The sequence below is a fragment of the Danio rerio genome, chromosome 5 (assembly GCF_049306965.1).
Source record: "Danio rerio strain Tuebingen ecotype United States chromosome 5, GRCz12tu, whole genome shotgun sequence".
Lineage (NCBI taxonomy): Eukaryota > Metazoa > Chordata > Actinopteri > Cypriniformes > Danionidae > Danio > Danio rerio.
Window position 1 is genome coordinate 12435001 of NC_133180.1, and position 23689 is coordinate 12458689.

Below are 23689 nucleotides of genomic sequence, written 5' to 3' on the forward strand. Positions count from 1 at the left end.
CTGTTAAACTGATGATTTAATTGCGAATTGTAATTTAGTGACTAATCCTTCATGCTACAAATGAGATAGTTGCAGCTTTCTTGCAACAAATATGAATTGTTAATTTATAGGCTGATTATGTTGATTTACCTTGCGTAACATTCTTCGGGAAGAGGAAAATCCAACTGTTCTGTCCTAATCCTGTCCCACACAAACACAATCACACACTAAAAAACATCCCAAAACACAATGGAGCTTAACAGTCGGGGCTCCATCTGGGAATAAAAATCTCATTCACTTTCTCCAAAGAGGACTGGATATAAAACAACCTTTCAAGAAAGAGTCACTATGTGCTCTGAATTTGTAAAGTAATGATACATGCAACCACAGAAGCCATTCAGATTTCAGTACCCTTTTTTTAAACAGATAAAAACCTGAAGGCACAGTTACTATAAAAAATGACTCGCTGTCAGGCCATGCAGGATGTAGGTGACCTTTTTTCTTCAGCAGAACATTTTGTAGCTTAAACCATGATCCTTGGGGGAAAATTTAAAGTCTGTGGCTATTGGATATTTGAGATAAAAACAATGAAACGAACATAACAAAACATACATTGGGGGGGGGGGGGGAATTATACCCAGGGCTGCTGCTTCTACTTCAAGCTCTTAGGAAATGATCTGTCTATGTGTATGAGACTAAACACGGTTTACAAAATGATTAGCTTTAATACAAAACTTCCGCAAATGATCCAGAGTTTGGTTTGCGAATGATTTTTTATTTTGATTCCAATTTGACTAAACAGAACCGCTTATTCAAACCTTACTTTCAGATGTCCCTGATTCAAAATGAGCCCATATTCATTCAGCTTATTCCCTTATTGATCAGGGGCCGCCACAGCAGAATGAACTGCCAACTATTCCGGCATATTTTACGCAGCGGATGTCCTTTCAGCTAGTCCAGGTACTCCACACAGGAGTACCTGGTGGAGGAGGCATTAAAGATGAATCCAAAATATCTTGATGAACCCTGGGATTCCTGCAAAATGCTTTCTTTGCCATTCTAGATGACTTCATTAATAAGTGATTTGAGTCATTGCAGAGATGTATGGATGCAGTCCTCCAAGCTCATGGGAGTCATACACAATATTAATTTGTTTTACAATGCGCCCTGACTTTATATTCTATACTGAACATTATTTCTGTTGAGTGACAAGACTTTTGTCTAAGCAAAGTCAGACTTTACTGTCCTAATTAAAGAATTCAAAATCAAGACATGATCATATTTTATTTTGGTAAAATAAGCGTCATCTAGAGGCCTTTGCATTTCATATAAGCCACTTCTGATACCAAATGATCAACTAGAAGTCAAATTATTCTTTGTTGTTTCTAAAACTTGGATAGGCGACAGGACTATTGTCAGGTAGGGCATACCTGTATAAGGTTTTGCCATTGCAGGATTACCAAAACAAACTGATGAAATAAAGGTGAATTGTTTGACAGAACTCCAGACAATAATCTGACTTGATTTGCTAGGTTAAAGCTATTTCAGTGTAATAATGTGAGAAAAAATTTTCAACTTCTTGCACAGGTGGTTTCAATTCATTTAAGCTCAATCTGTCATCTAAAGCCATGGCTATTCATTTTATTTTGCCCGTAAATGCTTTTGATTTGACTTTCAAATAAATGGTAACCAATTACCTAGACTATGAAACATCAATACTTAAAAATGACATGCTATCTGCTATGCTACTTATTTAAAATTAGTTTAAAGACTATTCTTAAGTTTCTTTTGGGCGATGACCTAATTGTTTTATGTTCAATTCACTTCAAAAAACGACTGTAAAAACTATTAAGTTAACCTAATCACCTTTATTCTCGTGCTGCAGATGCTCTGTTTAACTGTTTTCTCACTTGTCAAGCAATCAGTTTTTCCACTTACAAAGTCCACCATGTCAATAGCAAATGCACCATGACGCGATGCAACTGACTTTTAAAGGAAATGGAAGATGAGACTGACGGATTTATTCGCAAACACACCTAAAACTCATTAAGAGAATAAGCTCAACTCTGTTAGACCATGCGGATCGATGCAAAGCGTATTTTTCCATCCTTATAATAGCAAAAGTGGATTCGCACCATACCTGCCAACACTCCCGTTTTTCCCGGGAGTCTCCCGTATTTCAGACCCATCTGCCGGCTATCTTCTATATTGTTCTGTCTTCCGGAAAAATCTCAGAAGTCCCCCCCTCGCTCCTCAGCTTTTTGGTACAGTCCGGTCCATATGCGCACCGAACCCAACAAGCAACCATCTTCATATCTGCTCCCCGCTCTTCAGTTTGTGCGCACCTTCCCCCCGCTCTTCACTTTGCACGCATCCCTGGATAAAATCTCCTGGACTTCAGGATCCGAATGTTGGCAGGTATGATTCGGACACGCCCTTAATGCTTTTGCGCCCTGCGTTTTAGACCTTGCACCTAGATCATTAAAATAGAGCCCTAAGTGTTAATGGTTTTTAATAGCAATAATTATAGCACTAAAATAAAATGTGAGCAATATTTTTAATATTGTATGTTTCATATATTGTATGGTCAGAAATATTAGGGGAAAAGTACTGCTGGGCAGTTGGGTTTTATAGTATGCTTATGACCAAAATGTAAGTTTTTTTTTTTTTTTTGCCTGTTTTGTTGTCCACTACAGAAAAAAAATAAATCTGAATTTGACAACTGAAAAATAATAGGAGGAATCAATGTCTGTGTTGGAATCGCTGCAAACTAAAGCATACATTTTAAACCTATACAGTACAGACGTTCATAGCAAAATGTGAACCTAGACAAAGTTCACCAAAATAAAAAGGCAAAGTACATTTAAGTTAATTTCCATTGATTTAATCCTCTGCACAAACACATTTTCAAAAAATATATTCACAAACTTTAAAACATTTCAAGCAAAGTCAACAATTAAAAAAAAATAAATGCCCCAAATGGTTCATATGTAATGGCCTACCAAATAGCAAGGTTTTGCTTCCCCAAGACATCCTGTATTAAGCAATCCTCTGAGAAAAGAAGTAAACTTTTAAAATGTAACGCAATTAGGTATATTTTAGCCTTTATGAATGACCAGACAGGTCCATATTAGACCAAAAGAATAAATGCCCTTCCTAATACGGCACAAGGGTGCAATATGACTGCTTTAGCCAATTATTCTGACACATATTGATCGAGAGAGACAGAAATCTGCAGCGCAACTGGAGAGACAAATTTTAAGATGCACTGCAGAGATATATGTGGTCAGTGTGTGTTCTCTGCATAACCATACTGTGTTTATAATGGGGTTTTTACCTCCTGCAGACAAAGAAATACTGGGGAACAGTGTATAGTTTGAGTTTGTATAAGTGTAGTGTGGCCCCTGTAGTTCTGCTTATGAGAAGTCCTGGTCCTCTTAGTGTAATGTAAATTTTACCGCCAAATATTCTTTTCTTCATTACCGGAATGTAGTTGGATAATACAGGAATGCGTCAGTGTGATAAAAACACAGTGAGACACCCGATTCAGACATTATAGTCCAGTGTGTCTGAAGGGTTAAAGCTCCTGGAAGAAGGCCACTCTGGATTTGGTGCTCTGTAGAGTGAGCTGTGGAGACAGATTGAAGAAGGTTTAGATGTGTTAAAGAACTGTGCTATGCTCCAAACTGAAGTCACATTTAAGGTCACACTTAAGGTGAAAACATATTTATTAATAAATGGCACATGCAAAAATGACTGCACACTGAATTAGACATTTTCAAATGTAATTTTCACACGATAAAAGATAAATTCAACCTCACGTTGTGTTAATCGTATTGACAAACTGCCTCAAACTTTTCGCAATAAATAACATTTATAAGGGGTTTAACCTGACAACAGTCTGTGAATATAGCCAGCCTCTAATGGTAAAAATTATTATTATTTTTTTTATAATCACACTTGATTAAAGCAGTCTCCAGAAACACTTTGTTTGACATTCTCCCTTTTTATGTGTCATCAGAGAGGGAAAGCACCGCCCATTAGGTGTTTGGACAGTTCTGAGCCACCATACTGTACAAGTGGACGGCAAAATCCAGAATGCTGTCACTTGACCAGCACAGATCTCTTAATGACAAACACAGTGCATAAATTAAAATAAAGAAACAAACAAAAAAAAAACATCCATATGACAATTTCAGACATAGTGCAAAGATCCTAACAGTTTTTGTCAAAAAGATTTCGACTTTAAGTAAATGTTTTAATTTTAGTATGCAAAGAATCCTTAGACTCATTAAATTAAGATTTGAAGTACTCTTGTTTATCTCAGTGGTGTTGTATGTAAATTATTCTGCATTTTGAGCAAATAATTCAATGCATCAACTTAATTCGCGAGCTTTTTAATGAGGCAAATGAATGACTCAGTGAGCCGTTTTCGTTTCTAATTATTATTTCATTGCACAACATAATTGAATATTTCCATATTAATACAAGAGAATATAAAATACATTTTGAAGATTATTGCAAACCAAACAGGTTAAATGGTCTGTGAATACGTCTAAATATCAATTAAGATATAAAATCTTGAAATAGAAAAAAAACATGCCTGTAGCAGAAATGTTCTGTAATAAAACCAAAAACAAATAGTTTCGTATTATTATTATGCTACTTTTTGAAAGGTTTGTAGCTAGTTATTGGTTTTCATATTTACGTAAAATAATTAATAATATATTAATATAATTATTATTGTATTAATAATAATTATTATTTTAGAGGGGTTTTCACAATCCAATTTAAATTGTGGTGACAATAATTAGATAAAAAAAGGTCAAAAGGCCCTGTGTTTTTGTTTATTCCTCTGTGTGTGTGTGTGTGTGTGTGTGTGTGTGTGTGTGTGTGTGTGTGTGTGTGTGTGTGTGTGTGTGTTTATTATATCTATTCATCTATCTATCTCTATCTATCTATCTATCTCAATAGACAGATAGAACAATAGATAACACGTTAGATGGATAAAACGATAGATAGTACAATAGATAAAACAATAGAAATCTAGATAGATAAATAAAAGAATGATAGGCAGATAAAATGACAGATAGATCAATAGAACGATAGATAGAGCAATAGAAAGACAGAACGATTGATATAACGCTAGATAGAACGATAGATAGAATGACAGACAGAACAATAGATAGAATGACAGACAGAACAATAGATAGAATGACAGACAGAACGATTGATAGAATGACAGACAGAACGATAGAATGATGGAACAACAGATCGAACAAACGATAGATCGAACGGATGAATGGACGAACGAACCGACGCGTGGGTAGACGGAGGGACTGACTGATGGATGAATAGAATGAAGAATAGAACAGAAATGTAGATAGAACAATAGAAGGATGATAGATGGAGAGACTGATAGAACAATAGATAGACAGACAGAAAGACAATTGAAAATAGACAGAACGATAGAGTGATAGAATGAATGATCAAGACAGATAGATAGATAGATAGATAGATAGATAGATAGATAGATAGATAGATAGATAGATAGATAGATAGATAGATAGATAGATAGATAGATAGATAGATAGATAGATAGATAGATAGATAGATAGATAGATAGATAGATAAATAAATAGATATATAGATAGAACATTTTTTATGCACACAACATGAGAAACCCTAGACATGTATGCCATGTTTAACATAGAGAGAGAGCGAGAGAGAGAGAGAGCGAGAGCGAGCATGTGTGTGTCTCTGATCAGCTGTCAGTAGTCTGTGTGAAGCCACTGACAGTGATGTTTAAAGACAGAATCCCTCATGAAACACTGGCGTAAACAAACAAAACGAGACAGCAGAGATGGGCAAATGATTAAATTAATGCTTTGCGAAGATGGTACATTTTGTGCTTCAATAATGAATAATTTTGCTAGGGATTTAAGCACACTTACCCTGAAATACCCCAAACTTGTCAGCTTCTACTAAACATCTTGAGTTATAAATGTCACAATAAAAACTCTACACATGCCTCTGGTTACTGTGTAAACCGTGTAGTCTGTGTTACTCTGGAATCTGGACAACTGTGTGATCTTGAGATGAACTGACTTCAAATGTCCACCAAAAAAATTATACCGAGAGCAGCTGGTTAAAAATAAATGCAACAACACGTAAGAAATTTTCAAAAGGAGTGAGGTTCAGCACTGATAACAGCCATATACTTAAAAATGAAAGTTCTGAAATTTGGCAGCTTCCAGTCAGTATGATGAACCATTGTCAAAATAAGAATGAGAAACTATACAGTGAATCCGGAGAGTATTGATAGCGCTTCACTTTTTCCACAATTTTTTGTTACAGCCTTATTCCAAAATGGATTAAATTGATTTATTTCCTCTAAATTCTACAAACAATAGCCCAGAATGACAATTTGAACAAAAAAGTTTTTGAAATTGTTGCAGATTTATTAAAAAAAACAAAACTGAAAAATCACATGTACATCAGTATTCAAAGCCTTTGGCGTAAGGATTTGAGCTCAGGTACATTCTGTTTCCACTGATTATTCTTGAGATGTTTCAGCAGCTTAATTAGAGTTTACTTGTGGTCAATTCAGTTGATTGTACATGATTTGAAAAGGCATACACCTGTCTGTATGAGGTCCCAGGTTTGACAGTGTATGTCAAAGCTATATAGTAAGTTATACTGACATTCACAACTCTTTTTTTAAAATTTTTTTTATCAAATTCGTTTTTTGTAAATCGATCAAAAGTGTGTGTTGCCAAATGGCAACTGTGCAATAGTGGAAAGTGCAATATTGCAATGGGTTAGCTAGCTAGCAAGGTCAGCTGTGAACTTTTAAGTTGTAACAATAACAACATGAAAGCTTGAAATATAATGTTGATTACTTGTAAGTTAATTACATTTGCATTATGGATAAAATCTAGATTTAATGGCAATACTACTTTTGAATAGATATGAATGCAGGGAACAGTGTATTAGCGAGCACCACCATGTTCTATGGTAAGTGAAAGAAAAAAAGGACAGAACTGGCTCTTCCTGAAGATGAAAGTGAGAGTGAGATGGGTTTTAGTGACCATGAGAATGATGCAGACTGGACATTTGATAGAGACAGTTCAGAGAAGTTAGCTCAGAGTCGGATAAGACAGGCGTAGTATAGTAAATAGTATAATATATATAAAATTTGTAAGCTAGTAGATACATTATTCTGATGCATCTGGATATACTAGACTTGTTGTTTATTTTTTATAATATTTACTGGGGAAATATTTATATTTAATGTATGTTGTATACATGAAAATACAATATTAGGTTTGTTTTTAACCATTTTCAGCAAAAAAAAAAATGGAAGGACTGAAAGCTGTTTGAAGATGAGTTGTTGGAAAGTGTGTTTGAGGTGTTATTTTTAAGTTGTGTTAAAGCTTATAATACTGCAACATTAATTAAATAATTTCAAACAACAAAATTATTAATTATAAGGAAAGTTTTAAATGTGAAATCTCTAAGTTAGATCCATTGTTTGACGTTGTTGCCATATGGCAACATATCATAAAGTACCTTAAAAAGTAATCTTTTACAACTTTTTTTACAGCACTTCAAGTTAAGCCATTTTAAGAAAATCAAAAAAAAAAACCAGTCAAATATTTTTGAAAAGATACTGTATATCGTAATGCGTGCGGTAGAGGATTATTCTACACAGTGGCAAAAGTTTAACAATTTTGAAAATTTATCGTGCAGCGTGTGTATGAGGAACAGCTGATGGTGGCTATAGCAAAGACACACAGAAAAGGATCATGAGTTCAGAAACGCATTTAAATCGGTAAAGGAAGAAGCACACGTCTCGTTTAAATGTGGTTTTGGACACAATATGTGAACAGCCCCATGAAAGTTTAACCTGAGAGATACAGTACAAGTACTGATCTATAATAGATAAGTGATTACAACCCACGCGGGGCATTACAACCTATAACACACAATTGTACATATTCTGCAAACTACATAAAATAAGGCAAAAATTTTAATCACACTTACTGTACATGTTATGATCTGGAGGAAGAAGAAACTGGAACAAATCCAGCATTGCAGCGCAGGTTATTCTATTAATCATTAGAAAAAACAGGAACAAACAGCACTAGGTTGACTATAATATAGTATTGTTGTGAAAATGAACTTTAACCCTTTATTCACGGCAGCCGAATCTCCATCTATCAGTGATCGGCATCTTTGCGTCATAGGGTTGGCATTATCTCCTTGCTTTAATATACATTTCACCTGTCGTCTTTACTGTTGCATTTTACATTGCATTTTTCCAAAATACGTTATTATACAGTATTCATATGAGGTAGTTGCAAGGACAGACAGAAATGTGGTTTAATGGACTTTTAAACTTACTTATCCATAATTCAGCACAATTAACAAAGGCACACTTGGACACTAATGTGCCACAGCTTCAAGTTAGATTTTGATGGATTACCACACAAACACATTCATAAAACAGGTGAGACTGTCAGTGCATTAAGACACTCTCACTACATCTTTGTCCCTCAGGCTATTGCTAGCAGCGGGACGCACCAGGCTACGGAGGAAGCACAGCCGCGGCCATTAATCATTCCAGCACCATGACCTGGAAAGCCAGTGACCCTTGTCACTTTGCTCCAAGGTCCAGTGCTCAAACTACCTGCACAATGGTGATTTACAAGCCATACAGTGTCCCGATACAGGCTTCCAATGCAGGCTCAATGTCGGCTAAGAAAACAGCAGCTGTCAAACGGATTTTTTTTTTTACATTGAGAGCTGTAAAGCCGTCCTCCCCGAAGTGTCCAGCTTGATTTGCTCATGCTCCGCTTCAATTAGACAATCACATCAAGGCAGACTGACTGAAGACATGGAGGGCACTCTATCCGCCCAAACAACCGATCACAACACAGGAATCTATTAGCGTAGCGCTAACGAGACAATTTCGCACGCTGAAAGAAAAGACTCAGTGGCTAAAATGGAGCTTTTAATCTACCGTTTCGTAAGGCTTGATGAAAACCTTTCAGAAAGAAGATGAATAAATTCATTTTGGATTACCGGTGCTTGGATGCATGACTAACCATGTGATTAGGATCATATTTCATAAGAACTCGTAGGCCTTTCTGAGAAACAGTGCTCCAGCACAGAGAGAGACTTCAGAGGAGTTTAGCGAAACTGTACTTCAATTTACTAAATTACACAGCTCTAAAACACAACGTTCAATGTTTCATACCTTTAATATGAGCCAATTCAAACATTATAGAGGAAATCGTAAAGGAAATCTTTGATGTCAGTAATATTTTGTTAAGGTTTCAGATTCTCAACCGAAGCTGCATCTAATTTGGAGCTCAAGAAAAGATCTTAAACCCTTTTATTCATTATTAAATATGACTTATTATTATCAATATTTCAGACAGTTGTGCTGCTTAATATTATTGTGGAAATCCCAACCCATGCTCATTCTAAAAACGTAGTCCCGTGGACGTTTCTGGAGACCGCGAAATACGTCCTAGGATTGTTCAGACCATACCAGTCAACATTGGGATGTGAAAATAAGGAATACGCCCACAATAATAAGTTATGCTACCCCCTGTACACATTGTGATGCAAGAGCAACAAATGAATCTCATATATTTTGATTTTTTGTTTGATTAAATTAAACAACAGAGGTGTCACTTTAAAAATGCACATCTAACGTTATAATGAAAGCATTTGATTGCTTGCCTAACTTTTTATGCTCATTTAGGACAAAATTAGTTGTGTTTGAAAAAAAAAAAAAAAAACACCAAGATCAACATCTTTAGATGTTTTTATTATTAATTATGTGTATATGTTTGTTCAAACACGCATCCAAAACCCAGAATTTCGCTCCGCTTCAAATCGCATGTACAGAATGCATTTGGGAAACAGCGTCTATTTATCACTTATTTGAGATTGCATAGGAGGGGCGACAGCATCTGTAATGAAAAGGAAAGGGAATCCTGCTGTTTTTATATTTATTTCAAAGTGTTTTCATGCCTAAATAAAACAAAAGCACAGAACTGACTCACACTTAAGGGCAAGGGGTGTCCCCTGGTGGTTCAGCGGTAGGGGTTGCGTATGGGTACAATCAGTTTTTTAATGTTTATTGCCACCCTTCAGAGAAAAAATGAAAAAATGGGAGAAATACGGGAAAATGCCTTTACGGGATGATAGCGGTATAAAACTGTAAAATACGGGAGAATATAATTTTACGGGAGAATATAATTAGTAATTTTCTGTGCAGCCTGATACCGCTCCGTGGTCCGGTGGTTGAGGACCACTGATCTAAACGATTCAGAAAAACTTTACTATATACTCAGAGAGAATGAAATGACTTGTCTAACCTGGCTGCAAAATATATGAACACCATTAGTGGTTAATCAACATATTTGCCTTTTTTAAATAATCTACACGTTTTAGTCTTGTAATTATGATATTTTTAGAGATATTGTCTGTTTTTATTTCTTTTTTTGTTATTTATTTCTCTTTTGCTGATCCTTGTATTAATTTGATGATGTTAAAATATTACATAGGCTAATTTACATAAATATCTAAAATGACTTGGCATTCAAATTTGCGTTAAACTTAAGAGAGAGAGAAGCAAATTTAATTTAACCTTTTAGTGTGGAGTCTGTACACATGGCTCCGTAACAGAAATGGTGGATTTCTTTTTTTTTTATTTTAACCCATTGAAAAGAAACAGTGAATAACAGTGTCATAATAAGTAATATTATTGTAAAAAATTCAATTATGTTTTTTTTCTCGCATATAGTTAACTATTTATGCGACTAGGGATGCAATGATTATAGATTTTGCTTGTACGATTATAGTCAAAGAAATTATCTCGGTTTCACGATTATTATGCATTCATTAATTTCTAAACACCACTAGTTGAGAAAATCACATGAAAACTCCTTATATTTTACAGTGTTGTTTATTGTCGCTCAGTAACTAATTAATACAGCACAAATTAATATTAAATTCAAACAATAGTCCATTTCTCTCTTTGTGCAAAAAAAAGTTTATTTTTTTTTTATTTAAACAGTTTTACACAGTAAATAAATGACAAAACAATGAATAAATAATTTAAAAAATAGTACTTGTCTAATGCGGTGCTTTAAATGAAATTCTTTACTTGGTAGCACCGTTGCTCTCAAAAGTTTAGTAGCACCATAAAAAGTATTGTATATTAACAGATTTATTGTATTTGAAAACAACATCAATCAGGACTAACAAAAAAACAAAAACAACAAACTAATTCCGTTATAACTTATTGATATTTGTGCAATAATTGCAAAATGTATGTCTAATAATTATAAAATATTACAATGACGATGACAATAATAATAATACTAACCATGAATAACATAATCATGCTGCCTTGAATGTGCTTGAATGGGAGTTACCTGCTATAAAAAGTTCAACTTTCATTATGAAAAATAGATCTACTGTTTGCATCAAACAAAAAGTAAGCATTGCAGTAAGAAATATACATTTTGCACTTTTGCTTTTATATGCATGTCAATATAATAACCAGAAAGACAGGACAAAAGAAAGGAAAGGAAGAAAAGTCTCACCTCTGCCACTCTTTAAAGGTTTTGTTTTCGGTTTTTGTATTTGTAACTTTAAATGGGGTTTCAAACCTGTGTACTTTTCATTGCTTCTTACTGAAACTTCAGCCGTTTGCAGTTTCCGCGGTCACAAAAGTCCCCATCTCAACTAGTGCGCCTAAAAAGTGTGAGTGCGTTGCGTCGCGTGCGCATCCCTCCATTGGAAATAATGAACTTGCACAAGCTTGCCTTGGTTAACGTCAATATCCTTAGTCATAGTTAATCCAATGTGCATGGTTATTAGTCTCAGTGTACAAACTAGCGCACAGCTGGCATAACTTTGCTTAGTTGCCACAGTTTTGATCCGTGCAGAAACACGGTGTTGAGAAGCCTTTACGATTATTTAACCGTGACGAATTAAAGCGATGGTAATAGTGAAACCGGTTAATCGTTGCATCCCTATATGTGACGTAGGTAAATAGTGTGTTTCAATCCGGCTACCACCGCAAGTACATTTCAAACCTGTGGAAAGCACTGAAGTGAAATGTCTTGGGCAAAAAGAAAAAAAGTTTGAGCACAGCTTACATCATTTCACATCTCATATCTCACTCTTTTCTTCTACTTTATCTAATATCAAATCAACAAATAGAGATAAAAGACAAAACAAAACAAAAAGAAAATGAGTTGGAAGACACCATTAGATTGTCCCGGCTTTAGCATGAGGTTTAGCAAATCTAAAAATCAAGTATCACACATTGTCTGGCTTTTGTGCGAGATGCATTTAACCCACCTTTTTAAAGTTGCTCTGCTTGCTGGTGCCTTTCTCCGTGTTCTCATTATGGAGGATGTCTAGAGGCGTTTCTCGCTCCTTTAGCTTTAATGACTCAATCTCAGTCTTCAGTTCATTCAGCTGCTCCTGAAGGTGTTTGCTCTTCTCCATGTACTCAACCCTGCCAAACAGGACAGACGCATTGTGTAACAAAGCTGCTCTCTTGGTCTCCATCCGCTTTAAGGCCTATTCGCAACAGTTTTGTCACCTCTCTGTTTTTTGTGTGTAAAGACATTGGCTAATTCTAAAACTACAGGGTCTGTAGGAGTTATACTTGTTGTAAAGATGCATTTATTCAATTAAAACTCAGCAGGAAAGGTGGCATTGTGGAATTCAATCAAAACTGAAAACAAATGACTCTATTCATTACTATTAATACATGTAAAAAATAACTGTACTAGAGCTGCACAATATTTGAAAAAAAACGGACATTTGCAATATTTAGTTTTTTTTTCTGCAATATATATAAAAGAATTCTTCTTTTTATATTGATTGACATATGCATAAAATATACAAAATTATGCAAAATAAAACCAAGATCAAAATGAAATATACAAAACTCTTTGGTTTTCAGTTGGACTTCAACAGCATTAAATAATAGAAATTCAGTAATAAAAAGTAAAGTAACACTGAATAGAATTTATTCTATTGCATGAAATAATTAAACAATCTTCATTAAAGCGACAAACTTTATAACTTCTTGTGCCCAAATGGTTTAAATTCACTTGGAATCTACAGTCACAGGCCTTAAAAACACATTAAAAATAAAAGGCTTTCATATTATTAGATTAAAGTTAATCTTTGCAACGACTGCACAAATCGAATGTTCTGAACTGTGTTTTCTGGTTAATTTTAATCCCAGTTTGACATTGCAGATTCGCACATTGCGATTTCGATGCTGAAACAATATATTGTGCCGTACTCTGTACCTTGTGTTTTAAGGTGTCTTTGTTTTAAATTTTTTATTTAGTAATTTAGCTACTTAAGTAATTAAAACTACGGTAACAAATTAGTTATAATAATACTATAAGTAATAGTTCACACCATTTACAACTAGCTTATTGGCTGTCTATTGATTAAATATTAACTGTTTATTAGCACTTATACAGTATGATCTTATTTTAAATTCCTAATCCCACCTAAACCCAACTACAACCTTACAAACTTTTAATAAGCAGAACATTAGCAATTTATTGAGCTAAAAGTCTTCTTTAATGGTTTGTTAAAAGTGTGTATTGAAATAAATTAAGTCTGACCTAAATTATTTATGAATAATATAACAATAAAATATCTCTGTAACACTTTATTTTAGGTGCCTTTGTTTCACATCTTTAATATACTTACTATAGTAATTCAAATTAATTATGAATAATTTCATGCAACTAACCATAATGTTGAGTTCAGACTGCATAAATTTAAAGTAGTGGTTTCAAAGATGTTTTCACACTGCATGACTATCTGGGGTAGCATTCTGCCAGGGCTGTGTTTACACTGCAGGATGGATCAGCGACAGTGGGTTTCACACTGCATGACTGTACAATAGAAAAACTTTGTCTCAGTCCACAAACTACTTCCCTCACAACCAGAAAACAGACAATCTGGTCGATCTCATTAACCTATCACAACTGTTGGTTCACAAGTTTACAAGCAGAGGACACATAAGAACTAAAATCTTTTTACATATTAAAACTGACTGTTCTGTGTTTTTAACAATATTGCAAGTTCATTAAATCTTGTCTGGAAAAATTAGGGAAATAAAAAAAAACAAAAAAACATTTTTTTTTTACTTGAATATTTAATGATTTAACTTTTTGTAATATACATATTGTAATAAGCAGTAGTTTATGGACCAATTTTATTTTAATAAAGAAGTAATGGATTTATAGGTGTGCATTTTAACTCCTTATGCATCAAATGTACACTTTAAACTTCATTGAAACATGTTGAATTCTTCCATGATTTGCAATGTTTCCAAATTGATTTATTAGTGATTTTTTGTCAATTTTTAAATCTATTTTTATTTATTTTTAAATAATTTTTTAAAATATATTTTATGTATTTGTCCTGTAAAGTTGCTTCTGACCATGAAACACTTAATGGTCAAGCATCTTATGTATCTCAAGTATCATACTTGGACTGAAAATATGCTTTTAAATACATTGTTTATGTAAGTAAATACATTAATTACATTAGTAATTATAGTTATGTATTACTGCCACTTCTGATCAATTTAACGCATTACTTCTAAACAAAAAAATTAATTTAAATTAAGACTTATACTGTATTAGGCCAAAGTGGAAGAAAGTTTTATGGCTTAAAAAACCAAAGTTGAGCATAAGCAGAGAGGACAAACTGGGGCTCAGTTGATGTAACTGGTTCAAAAGGTGTGGACAGATGGATGTGCCGGCAGCAGAGAGACTGTGATCAAGACGGACTGATGCCTGAAATGGCCTGCACTCACTTTTCCTTCTCGATCTCCATGGACAGACGTTTCATGTCTGTGTCTTTGAAGTCAAAACTCAGGTTCTCCATGCTGAAGTTGAAGTTAGGACCATCGGCAGGAAGAGAGTTGGCAGAGAACGGCACAGGCTGGGCAAGGAAACAGAAAAAGAGTAAAGAAAAACAAGCTTTAGTGAAGCGAACGGGATATTTCAATATCAAAAGATATATGTACACACTGTGATTAAAGCAACACCAACAAGCAAATATAATAAAACTAAAAAAATATATATATTTATATAAATTAACGTCCACAAGAGAAAGTGATTTAACAAATATTTCAGGATTAAAACACTGATGCAATATCAACAAAAGTAGGAGTGCTACACCACTCTCAGTATAACATTGTACAATCAAAAACACAAAGGGTGATTTGTTGCTATTTTCAAACCAGCGCAAGAGTAATTTTATAGTTTTGCACCACATTGTGTAAATATCAAATCAATTTGCGCCACTTTGTGGACTGGGTGTGGGTGTGCTGGGTGTGTGTGTGCTGGTCTAAACAGGAGGTGATTTAAGGCACATTGTTGGCACGTTGCTATTCTGAGAAACTAAAATAAAGCGCGCCATTGACCAACCAAAAACAGGTCTAAAATCCAGCGCAGAGCTTGTTAATTATGCACCTATGCAGATCCAAACAGGTACACATTGCTTACTACACACAGGATGTACAGCAATACACAAATATCTTTACACATGAAAAAAATTAAAGGATTAACATGTTACAATAATTATTGTTTTCTACATAAATATAAAAACCACTGCATCCATGCCTTCTTTACGTCGAGGGAGTTGTTTTCAGTATATTTATGACAATCTGCATTTCTATATTGTTATTATCAGTAGTAGTATGATTTATTATATGTATATTATATTTGTTTTAATAAAAACTAGTTTAGATTTCTCCACCTGTGGGGTTTTGAGACGTATGCATCACCATGTGGGGCATAAGAACAGGAGGTGTATTTGGATATAACTCTTCTTGACCACACTTTGTTATTATTGTTCATTTATTTGTTTGCTGGAAATTAGTACTGAATTTAGAAATAGTTTTGAAACAAATCTTTGTGCTTATCAAAATAAATAAAATATGTAAGCTGATGGATGTCTTCAGTGGAGTGTACACAACACCGTTTCCTTACTCCACAAAAGTAAAGGAGTAAAGAAAGTAAAGAGGCCAAATGGAAGATGCTCGTTCTTTATCCTCGCGCTGCAGATGGTCTGTTTAACTATTTTCTTGCTAGTGAAGTCTTCAGTTTTTCCACTAACTATTTATGCCATGTAAATAGCAAATGCGCCATGGTGCGATGCAACTGATCCTTAAAGGGAATGTAAGGTGACACTCTAATTTAGACTCTGGTTTAATGCACGTTATGCTCAAAACACACCCATAACTTATAAAGAAAATAAGCTCAACATTGTTAGACCATGCGCAGTGGCGCAGAGTGTATTTTTTTCATCCTGAAAATAGCGAAACTGGATTTGGACATGCCCTAAATGCTTTTGCGCCAAACTTTGATCCTAGATCGCTAAAATCAAGCCCTTAATACCCATATTTACAGCATTGACTTCAAATAAACAAACAAAAAAACTAACATAATTACTAATCTTTACATTTAAAATCCTTTAAATTTGCATACCATCACATCATCTTACTTCTATAATGTTACTTATTTCAAAGTAAAAATGACATTGAGGTAAACAAATACTTAAAAAAGGTTGCATTGCTTACAAGATTATCCTAAAACATTCCCTTAAAAATTTGACCATAAACTCATCCCATAAAATCTGTCTTTTCTCTGTACTTTAGGGACTAGCAGAAAAAAAACAAGAAATGTATTAAAAATGCAAACTATGTGCATTTAGATTTCCTGATTAAGTATGTGTAACAAACTACAAAATCAGACTGTTCAGTAAATAATCAAATAATTCAAACAGCTTCAAATAGCTGCTTTATTTGCCTGGGGTTAAATGACTTATCTAAACTAAGTCAATCTCAGGTTTGCCTTTGCCTTAGCTACATTTTTTTCAAAAGACCAAAGGAAGCTTTAGGGTAAACACACACACACATACACACATATACATGCAATGAAAAACACTTAAAAATTCTCTGTGAGACATCAATACCCTCAATACCCACAGATGACTGCAACGCTTTGAAATGCCTCCTGGATTTTGAAGTGGTTGAACAGATCTAATATTAGCCACCCATAGAGAGAGCTAATGTTTAAAATGCTACGCTGACCTCCAGTCACCCTCTTAACTCACTGTGCATGTAAAAAGTGCAGATGAGCCGCCCGTGGGATTTTCAAGAGTATTCACAATGCTTTAAAAGAGCGGAAGAGCTCAGTTCCCAAGTGCTAAGGCCAATAATTAGGATCCTCTTCATAATAACACTGACATTTGTATTGTAAGTAAAAAAAAGTCCTCTCAGTATACATTAATGAAGAGAAGAAGAGAAAAAACATTTACCTCTCAATTATATCTATTATCCATATACAAGGCTCGGGACAGTCCCTTTACAAATCATGCATTTGAATCAGATTCTGATTGCACTCAGTCACCATGCGTATTTGGATCTAGTAGATTTTCACACTGCATTTAAATGCAAGTTCTTTAAAAAGCCAAACATTGTGAAAAGCATTGATTGCAACCCTTATTAAGAATTTAATATTCCTTCTTGATCGCACCATTTGAATGTTTGTATAGTATACAATTTTTGCTTGTATTGTAATTGTAATTTTGAAATCTAAAAATTATGATTTTTTTCACAATAACAAGACATTACTGGCCAAAATCACATTGATTTGTACATCCCAAGCACCACTATTCAAATATATCATTGAATGGAAATTTGGATATACTTAGCTGCATAATATGAGTTTAGTATGGAAATTACATTGTTTGGTGTTGACTATTGTTTCCTCGCTCTCACAAAAATCTTATAAGAGTAAAATACTGTTGAAATGCAGGCCAATCGGAACAAAACACAGACTCTAACAATCCACAAGGGATCATTAATATGATCCCACAGCCATATCACCCAGCCCAGCCCAGCCCAGCCCAAGTGTTTTGTTACAAGATTAAACTTTAGAATGCAAAGACTGTGCACTAAACATTCAGGTAAGGGTAAGTAGCCCTCTCCTAAAACAACAGAAAAACAATAATTGTGTATTAAATGTAAGATTCACTAAGCTTATACTGAAATCAATTTTAATGAAAATGCAAGCACGGTCCATATATAGTCTCTCCGCCTCTCCATAATAACACTGAGATTAATATTCCAGTTTGGAAATAAATCCTCTCTAGGAATATTTATGCAGAAAAAACTAATTTTCTCTCCTCATTTACATCTATTATCCATATACACAAGACTTAGGACTGTCCCTCAATAGTTGTGCATTTTAATCAGATGAAGTGCACTCAGTCATCATGTGTATTCAAATCTAGAGGACGGTCACACAGCATTTCAATGGAGGTTTTCAAGTTCTTTAAATAGCCAGACATTCTGAACCCATTTGTAATCCAATTCCAAAAAGCATTACAAGAGACCCTTGAGGCTTGTCTAACCATTTTTTTTTTTAAGTCGGACAGCTTAATAAGAATATAAATATTCCTTCTCGATTGCATTAGGGTGGTTACATGCGAGGCTAAAAGTCTGTCGAAGGTTTTCCCTGAAAAGTTTTCTTGCGAGTAATGGAATGCTTGTCTGATGCAACTTTTGCTTAAATAAATTATCCTGACATTGACAAATGGCCAAGGGGCTAAATCAGACTAGCGTTAAAAACAGGGCACACTTTTTTTTTTCTTATGGAGATAAATTTGGAATGGCTTCGGACTCCAGGCTGATGAAGAATGACAAGTGTTGATGCGATGTCGTTTGTGGAAAGCGCCGCGGGTGAGTGTTATTGGTGGGCAACGGGTGATTACCGAATATTCCGTTTTGCTGGTGATCTCCAGTAGTTTGTTTTTGGCTCTGCGCTCCGATTCTCTGGCCTCCTGCAGGTCCTGTTTCAGCTGGTCGGCCTCTTTGGCCCTGCGGAGGATGAGAAACATGGGTTTACTCACTCAAGGTTTGAGCCCTTTGAAGTGGACACAGTACTGGGATCTCGGAAGCATAAATTGGGCTGGAAATGGAAAAAAATGGATGCTCAGATCAGCAGAAAATTGAGTCGTTCACTGGCACCGAATCGAATGGCTATCCCAGCATGCACACCAATAGAGTGCCACATACCAAGTAAAGAGCTAGTATATGGGTTTGAGAAGAGCCACTGGCAACGATCCAGCTGCGAGAGGCAGATCAGAGCTTTCTGTGATGATGCATGTCCACATACTGAGTTCAGAGCCACTCTATAAGAGATGATGATTAATTATAAAGTAGATGTTGCTTGAATTTTTGCCCAAGCATTTTATCTGAACGGTTAAATATAGGAATAAACGAATAACTGGCAAACTGACTAAATAAAAAAAAAAACATACAAATAAATAAACAATTGTAATGGCATTAGCCACTAGCTGCGTCCCACATGGCACCTTATACACTATGCACTTACACACTCAAGAGCATATTATATGTATGTAGTGTCGTCCCAAATGGAACCTTGATGTTTTTTACTAAGCGGAAATTTAAACCATTACCAAGATGATGTTTAACGGTTGCCAAGTTAGTGAAATAAATGACCAAACTACCAAACAATGCCATTTGTATTACCACATTAAGCATTGGGAGGTGCTATAATCACTTCTGTAGGACAATTATGTATTCACAATCCAAGATGAAAATAATCCAACATCAGAGCATGAAAGCTCCGCCCCTTCTTTTACGTGAGCAAAGCTGCAGTCGTTGAGTGCGTGAAGTGTCCATCATTCCACACTTCATTTTACCAGTTATATAAGTGCATCATCCGGGTAATTAAAATGCACTTAGTATTTTTTTGAGTTTTCAGTGTGATTGCACTACTTGCAGTATTTATACTACAAAATGGTGTGGAATAGTGCATAAGTGTGGGATTTGGGACGCACCTAGTGTCATGATGCTAGAATCGGATGGGATAAACTTTTTGTCCACGAGAGGAAATTTGTCTTGGGCAAAAAGGTGCTACAACATTGCTCTAAGCAGACAATAAAATAAATGCAACAAACAAAACAATTAAGAACAAACAATTAAGAACATGCATTGTGTACAAAAATAAGACCGTATATAAATATGAAACATATAAAACACAGAACCCAGTCAGGTTCTAATGAACTACAGGTGCAGTGTTATTGGCAGGGCCGGATTAACCAATGGGCCTTATGGGCACAGGCCCAGGGGCCCGTGCGCACCAGGGGCCCCTGCGAGGGGGGAGAAAAAAAGACAATTTCGGAGTGTCTTTTTAGGCTAATTGCAAATAGCGCATCTAGTTGGACTAAACTATTCAGGGTATACGCCCATCGATGCCTGATTGATAGAGATAAGATGAGTAAAGAGCAGTGAAATAACACAGCCGCAGTGGCGCACCTTGTTAGGCACACGGCATCATCTTTTGACGCGATTAATCATAATATCGGTTCGAATCCACCATCAGCTGAACTCGTGCTACTTTTTTTCTCCCCGTTACATATCAGATTGGAAATATATTTATTTTTAACAGGAGAGAAACATTTTTTTAAAATAATGCAAATGTGATATAAAGTCACAAGTGTCTCGTGGGTATTTAATAATGTTTAGCCTTATTATAGGCACCTGCCGCGCCTCCCTCTCTTCAAAAACTCTATTGCTCAGACAACTGTATTTCCTCTGAGCAAAAAAAATCTCGATCACATATTAATATTATCATTATATTTAAATTGCCTTTCTTTCTTTAACTAAACAGAATGCTGTAATTGGTCAAGCGCGGAAACGTCAGTTTTGTAATATCCGGCACTAAACTGAGCGGACTTTAGTGTAACGTTATATCTGTCATAGATCAAAAATGAGTGGACAAGTGGATTTAGCAAACGCGAGAGAAAGAGGAGAGGAGGCATCTTTATTGAGGCATTTTCCATACACACCTTCTTTAAACAGACCCGTGATCAGGAGAATGAGGGTACAGAAGAAGACGTTAACTTTAAATGATGAGTAGCTAGCATTAACCAGGCGGAGGAGGCTAACGGCAGCGCAGCGCGGACTGGATTCATCGTGTGAGAGACAGACAGAAAAGGAGAGAGAGAGGGAGAGAGAGAGAAAGGCCCAGAAGAGGAGAGAGAGGGGAGAGAAGAGGTATAGTGTCTGTGATTTCGGATACTTTTAGGTTTATAATCAAGTCTTCATCACGAGAAGAGTAGAGAAAATACAGGGAGAGGAGGAGAGAGACAGTAAATTAGTGTTTGTATTATGAAAGACTCAGATTCATAGAACTCAGATTCATAGAACTGTATATATATATATATATTTATATATATATATATATATATATATATATATATATATATATATATATGTGTAGTTTTAGCTATGTAGTTTTATTAGTATTTTTATTTAATGCTTTGAAAAATAATTTAAAACTTTGCAGACTATAAATACATATGTACTATATATCATTTATTTAAATATGTGGGCAACAAATTATAGATTCATTTTATTTAAAAATTATTATATTATTCTTATTTTTTAAATTCAACTAGGGTGCGGCCAGGTAGGGGGCCTTACAAGATAATGTGCCCAGGGGCCCCTGAGTTCTTAATCCGGGCCTGGTTATTGGTTAAGTTTAACAGTTTTATTGAGGTAGGAACAAATGAAAGCTTTAGTCTATTGGTTTTAGACATTGGTGTTCTCAGTCTTTTTCCTGATGGTAACAGCTGATATTCTCTGAAAAGAGGATGTTTGGAATCAGCACTAATATTTATGGCTCTTCTCATGACCGCCTGTTCATATAGAGGGATTTTGGGCTTGTAGTGTTATATTCCTATGATTTTCATGGCAGTTTTTTGAATTTGAACCAATTTATTTTTCAATTGAACAGGCAGATTTCCAAACCAGACTGTGATTCCATAGTGAATAAGACTCTCAAACATAGCTTGGTAAAAAACAAGCAAGATATTGCTAGCTACCACCACATAGAATGCTAATATAATTAGACTTTTTACAAGGTCCTACAGCTTTCATAAACAGCAGATTCAAGGACTTTTAAGGACTTTCAGCAAACAGTTTGTTACGGTCCCTAACGGTCCCTAAGTGAACGCCACACGCAACACAGTTCAAGTCAGAATGATTAGCCCCCCTTTGATTTTTGTTTTCTCTTTTAAATATTTCCCAAATCATGTTTAACAGAGCAAGGACATTTTCATAGTATTTGGGATAATATTTTTTCCTTCTGGAGAAAGTCTTATTTGTTTCATTTCGGCTAGAATTAAAGCAGTTTTATTTTTTTTTAAAACAATTTTAACGTCAATATTATTAGCCCCCTTAAGCTCTATTTTTTTTAATAGTCAACAGAACAAACCATCGTTATACAATAACTTGCCTAATTACCCTAACCTGCCTAGTTAAGCTAATTAACCTTGTTAAGCCTTTAAATATCATTTTAAGCTGTATAAAAATGTCTCGAAAAATATCTAGTCAAATAGTATTTACTGTCATCATGGCAAAAATAAAATAAATCAGTTATTAGAAATGAGTCTTTAAAACTATTCACAGAAATGTGTTGAAAAAATCTCTCGGTTAAACAGAAATAGAGGGGGAAAAAACAGGGGGGCTAATAATTCTGACTTCAACTGTATGTAGAGCCATGAAAGTTCTTACTTTACTTAACATTAAACTTACACTTAATATTTACATTTAACAAAGGCAATTACAAAATAACTGACTATTTCAAAAAGTTTAATTCAAACAACTTTAATAAAAACATGTTTATTTGACAATCTAGTACAATTGTATAAATTAAACCATGAACAAATTAAATTTCAAATGTAATTCAAGCACTTTCAAGGACCTAAGTTTGTTTTTAAGTACTTTCTAGGGGTCTGTTCTTTGTATGTGGATTACTCAGTTAGCTGAATTTGGTTATTGACGATCTGACACGATCCACCATCGTTTCGTTCTTCAAAACTCATGCAAGAGTTGTTGTCATAGCAACAGTTCGGGTAGCTCAAACCTGCTCAAGAGCAGGCTTGCATCCCACGACAAAGGTGGAAAGTTATTGCGTATCATATTTAACAAAACATTTCCTATGAATTTTATGTAATTTTGCTCATATGAATAATTAAATATTAATCAGATGATGTCTTTACGCTGCTGTGCCATCAGCTAATCGTTGCACTGCTAATCATGATTTCGAGGATCGATAGACCTGTTCTTTACAACACACGCAGCGATCTCAGATCAGTTCATCCAGATATTTAATCTGAGTCATGAACTTGTTTGAAGAACCAAATTAGCGAGAGATCAGTTATCAAGATTAAAAGATCCAGGATCTGCCAAATCATCTTAGATAATTTAAGCAAGGTACGAAGAACGGACCCCAGGCCTTGAATCCATGTGTCTGAAATTCAAGTACTTTAAAGTACTTTTAAAAAGGGTGGAAACTGTTTTTATATTTTTTATCTTCGTATCTTCATTTTATTAGTTATTCGTTTGTATTTATTAGTAACTTTATTTTATTATTATTATTTTCTTTATATTTTCTTAATTTATTTCATCTTTTTATCTTTTTATTTAAAAATTTTATTTAATAATTTACTTTTTCATTTTCAATCAATTTATTTTGATTAATTAGTTGACAAGTTCAAGTTTCATTAATGATTATTAAATTACAAATACATA

At 34.7% G+C, this 23689-nt stretch overlaps 1 protein-coding gene across 13 annotated transcripts in view; it reads right to left on the reverse strand.

The window, feature by feature from the left end:
- Positions 1-2847: 2847 nt before the first annotated feature.
- The window catches only part of nf2a (NF2, moesin-ezrin-radixin like (MERLIN) tumor suppressor a), a 90651-nt gene continuing 69809 nt past the window's right edge, over positions 2848-23689 (reverse strand). For 10 of the 13 annotated variants that reach the window (XM_073950549.1, XM_073950546.1, XM_073950550.1 and 7 more), the window contains 4 exons: positions 18838-18943; positions 14870-14997; positions 12370-12529; positions 2848-3607 (listed from right to left, as the gene is read on the reverse strand). In XM_073950549.1, coding sequence (XP_073806650.1) covers positions 3557-3607; positions 12370-12529; positions 14870-14997; positions 18838-18943 — 445 coding nt within the window. In that variant the 3' untranslated portion in view covers positions 2848-3556. 13 annotated transcript variants of the gene reach the window in all.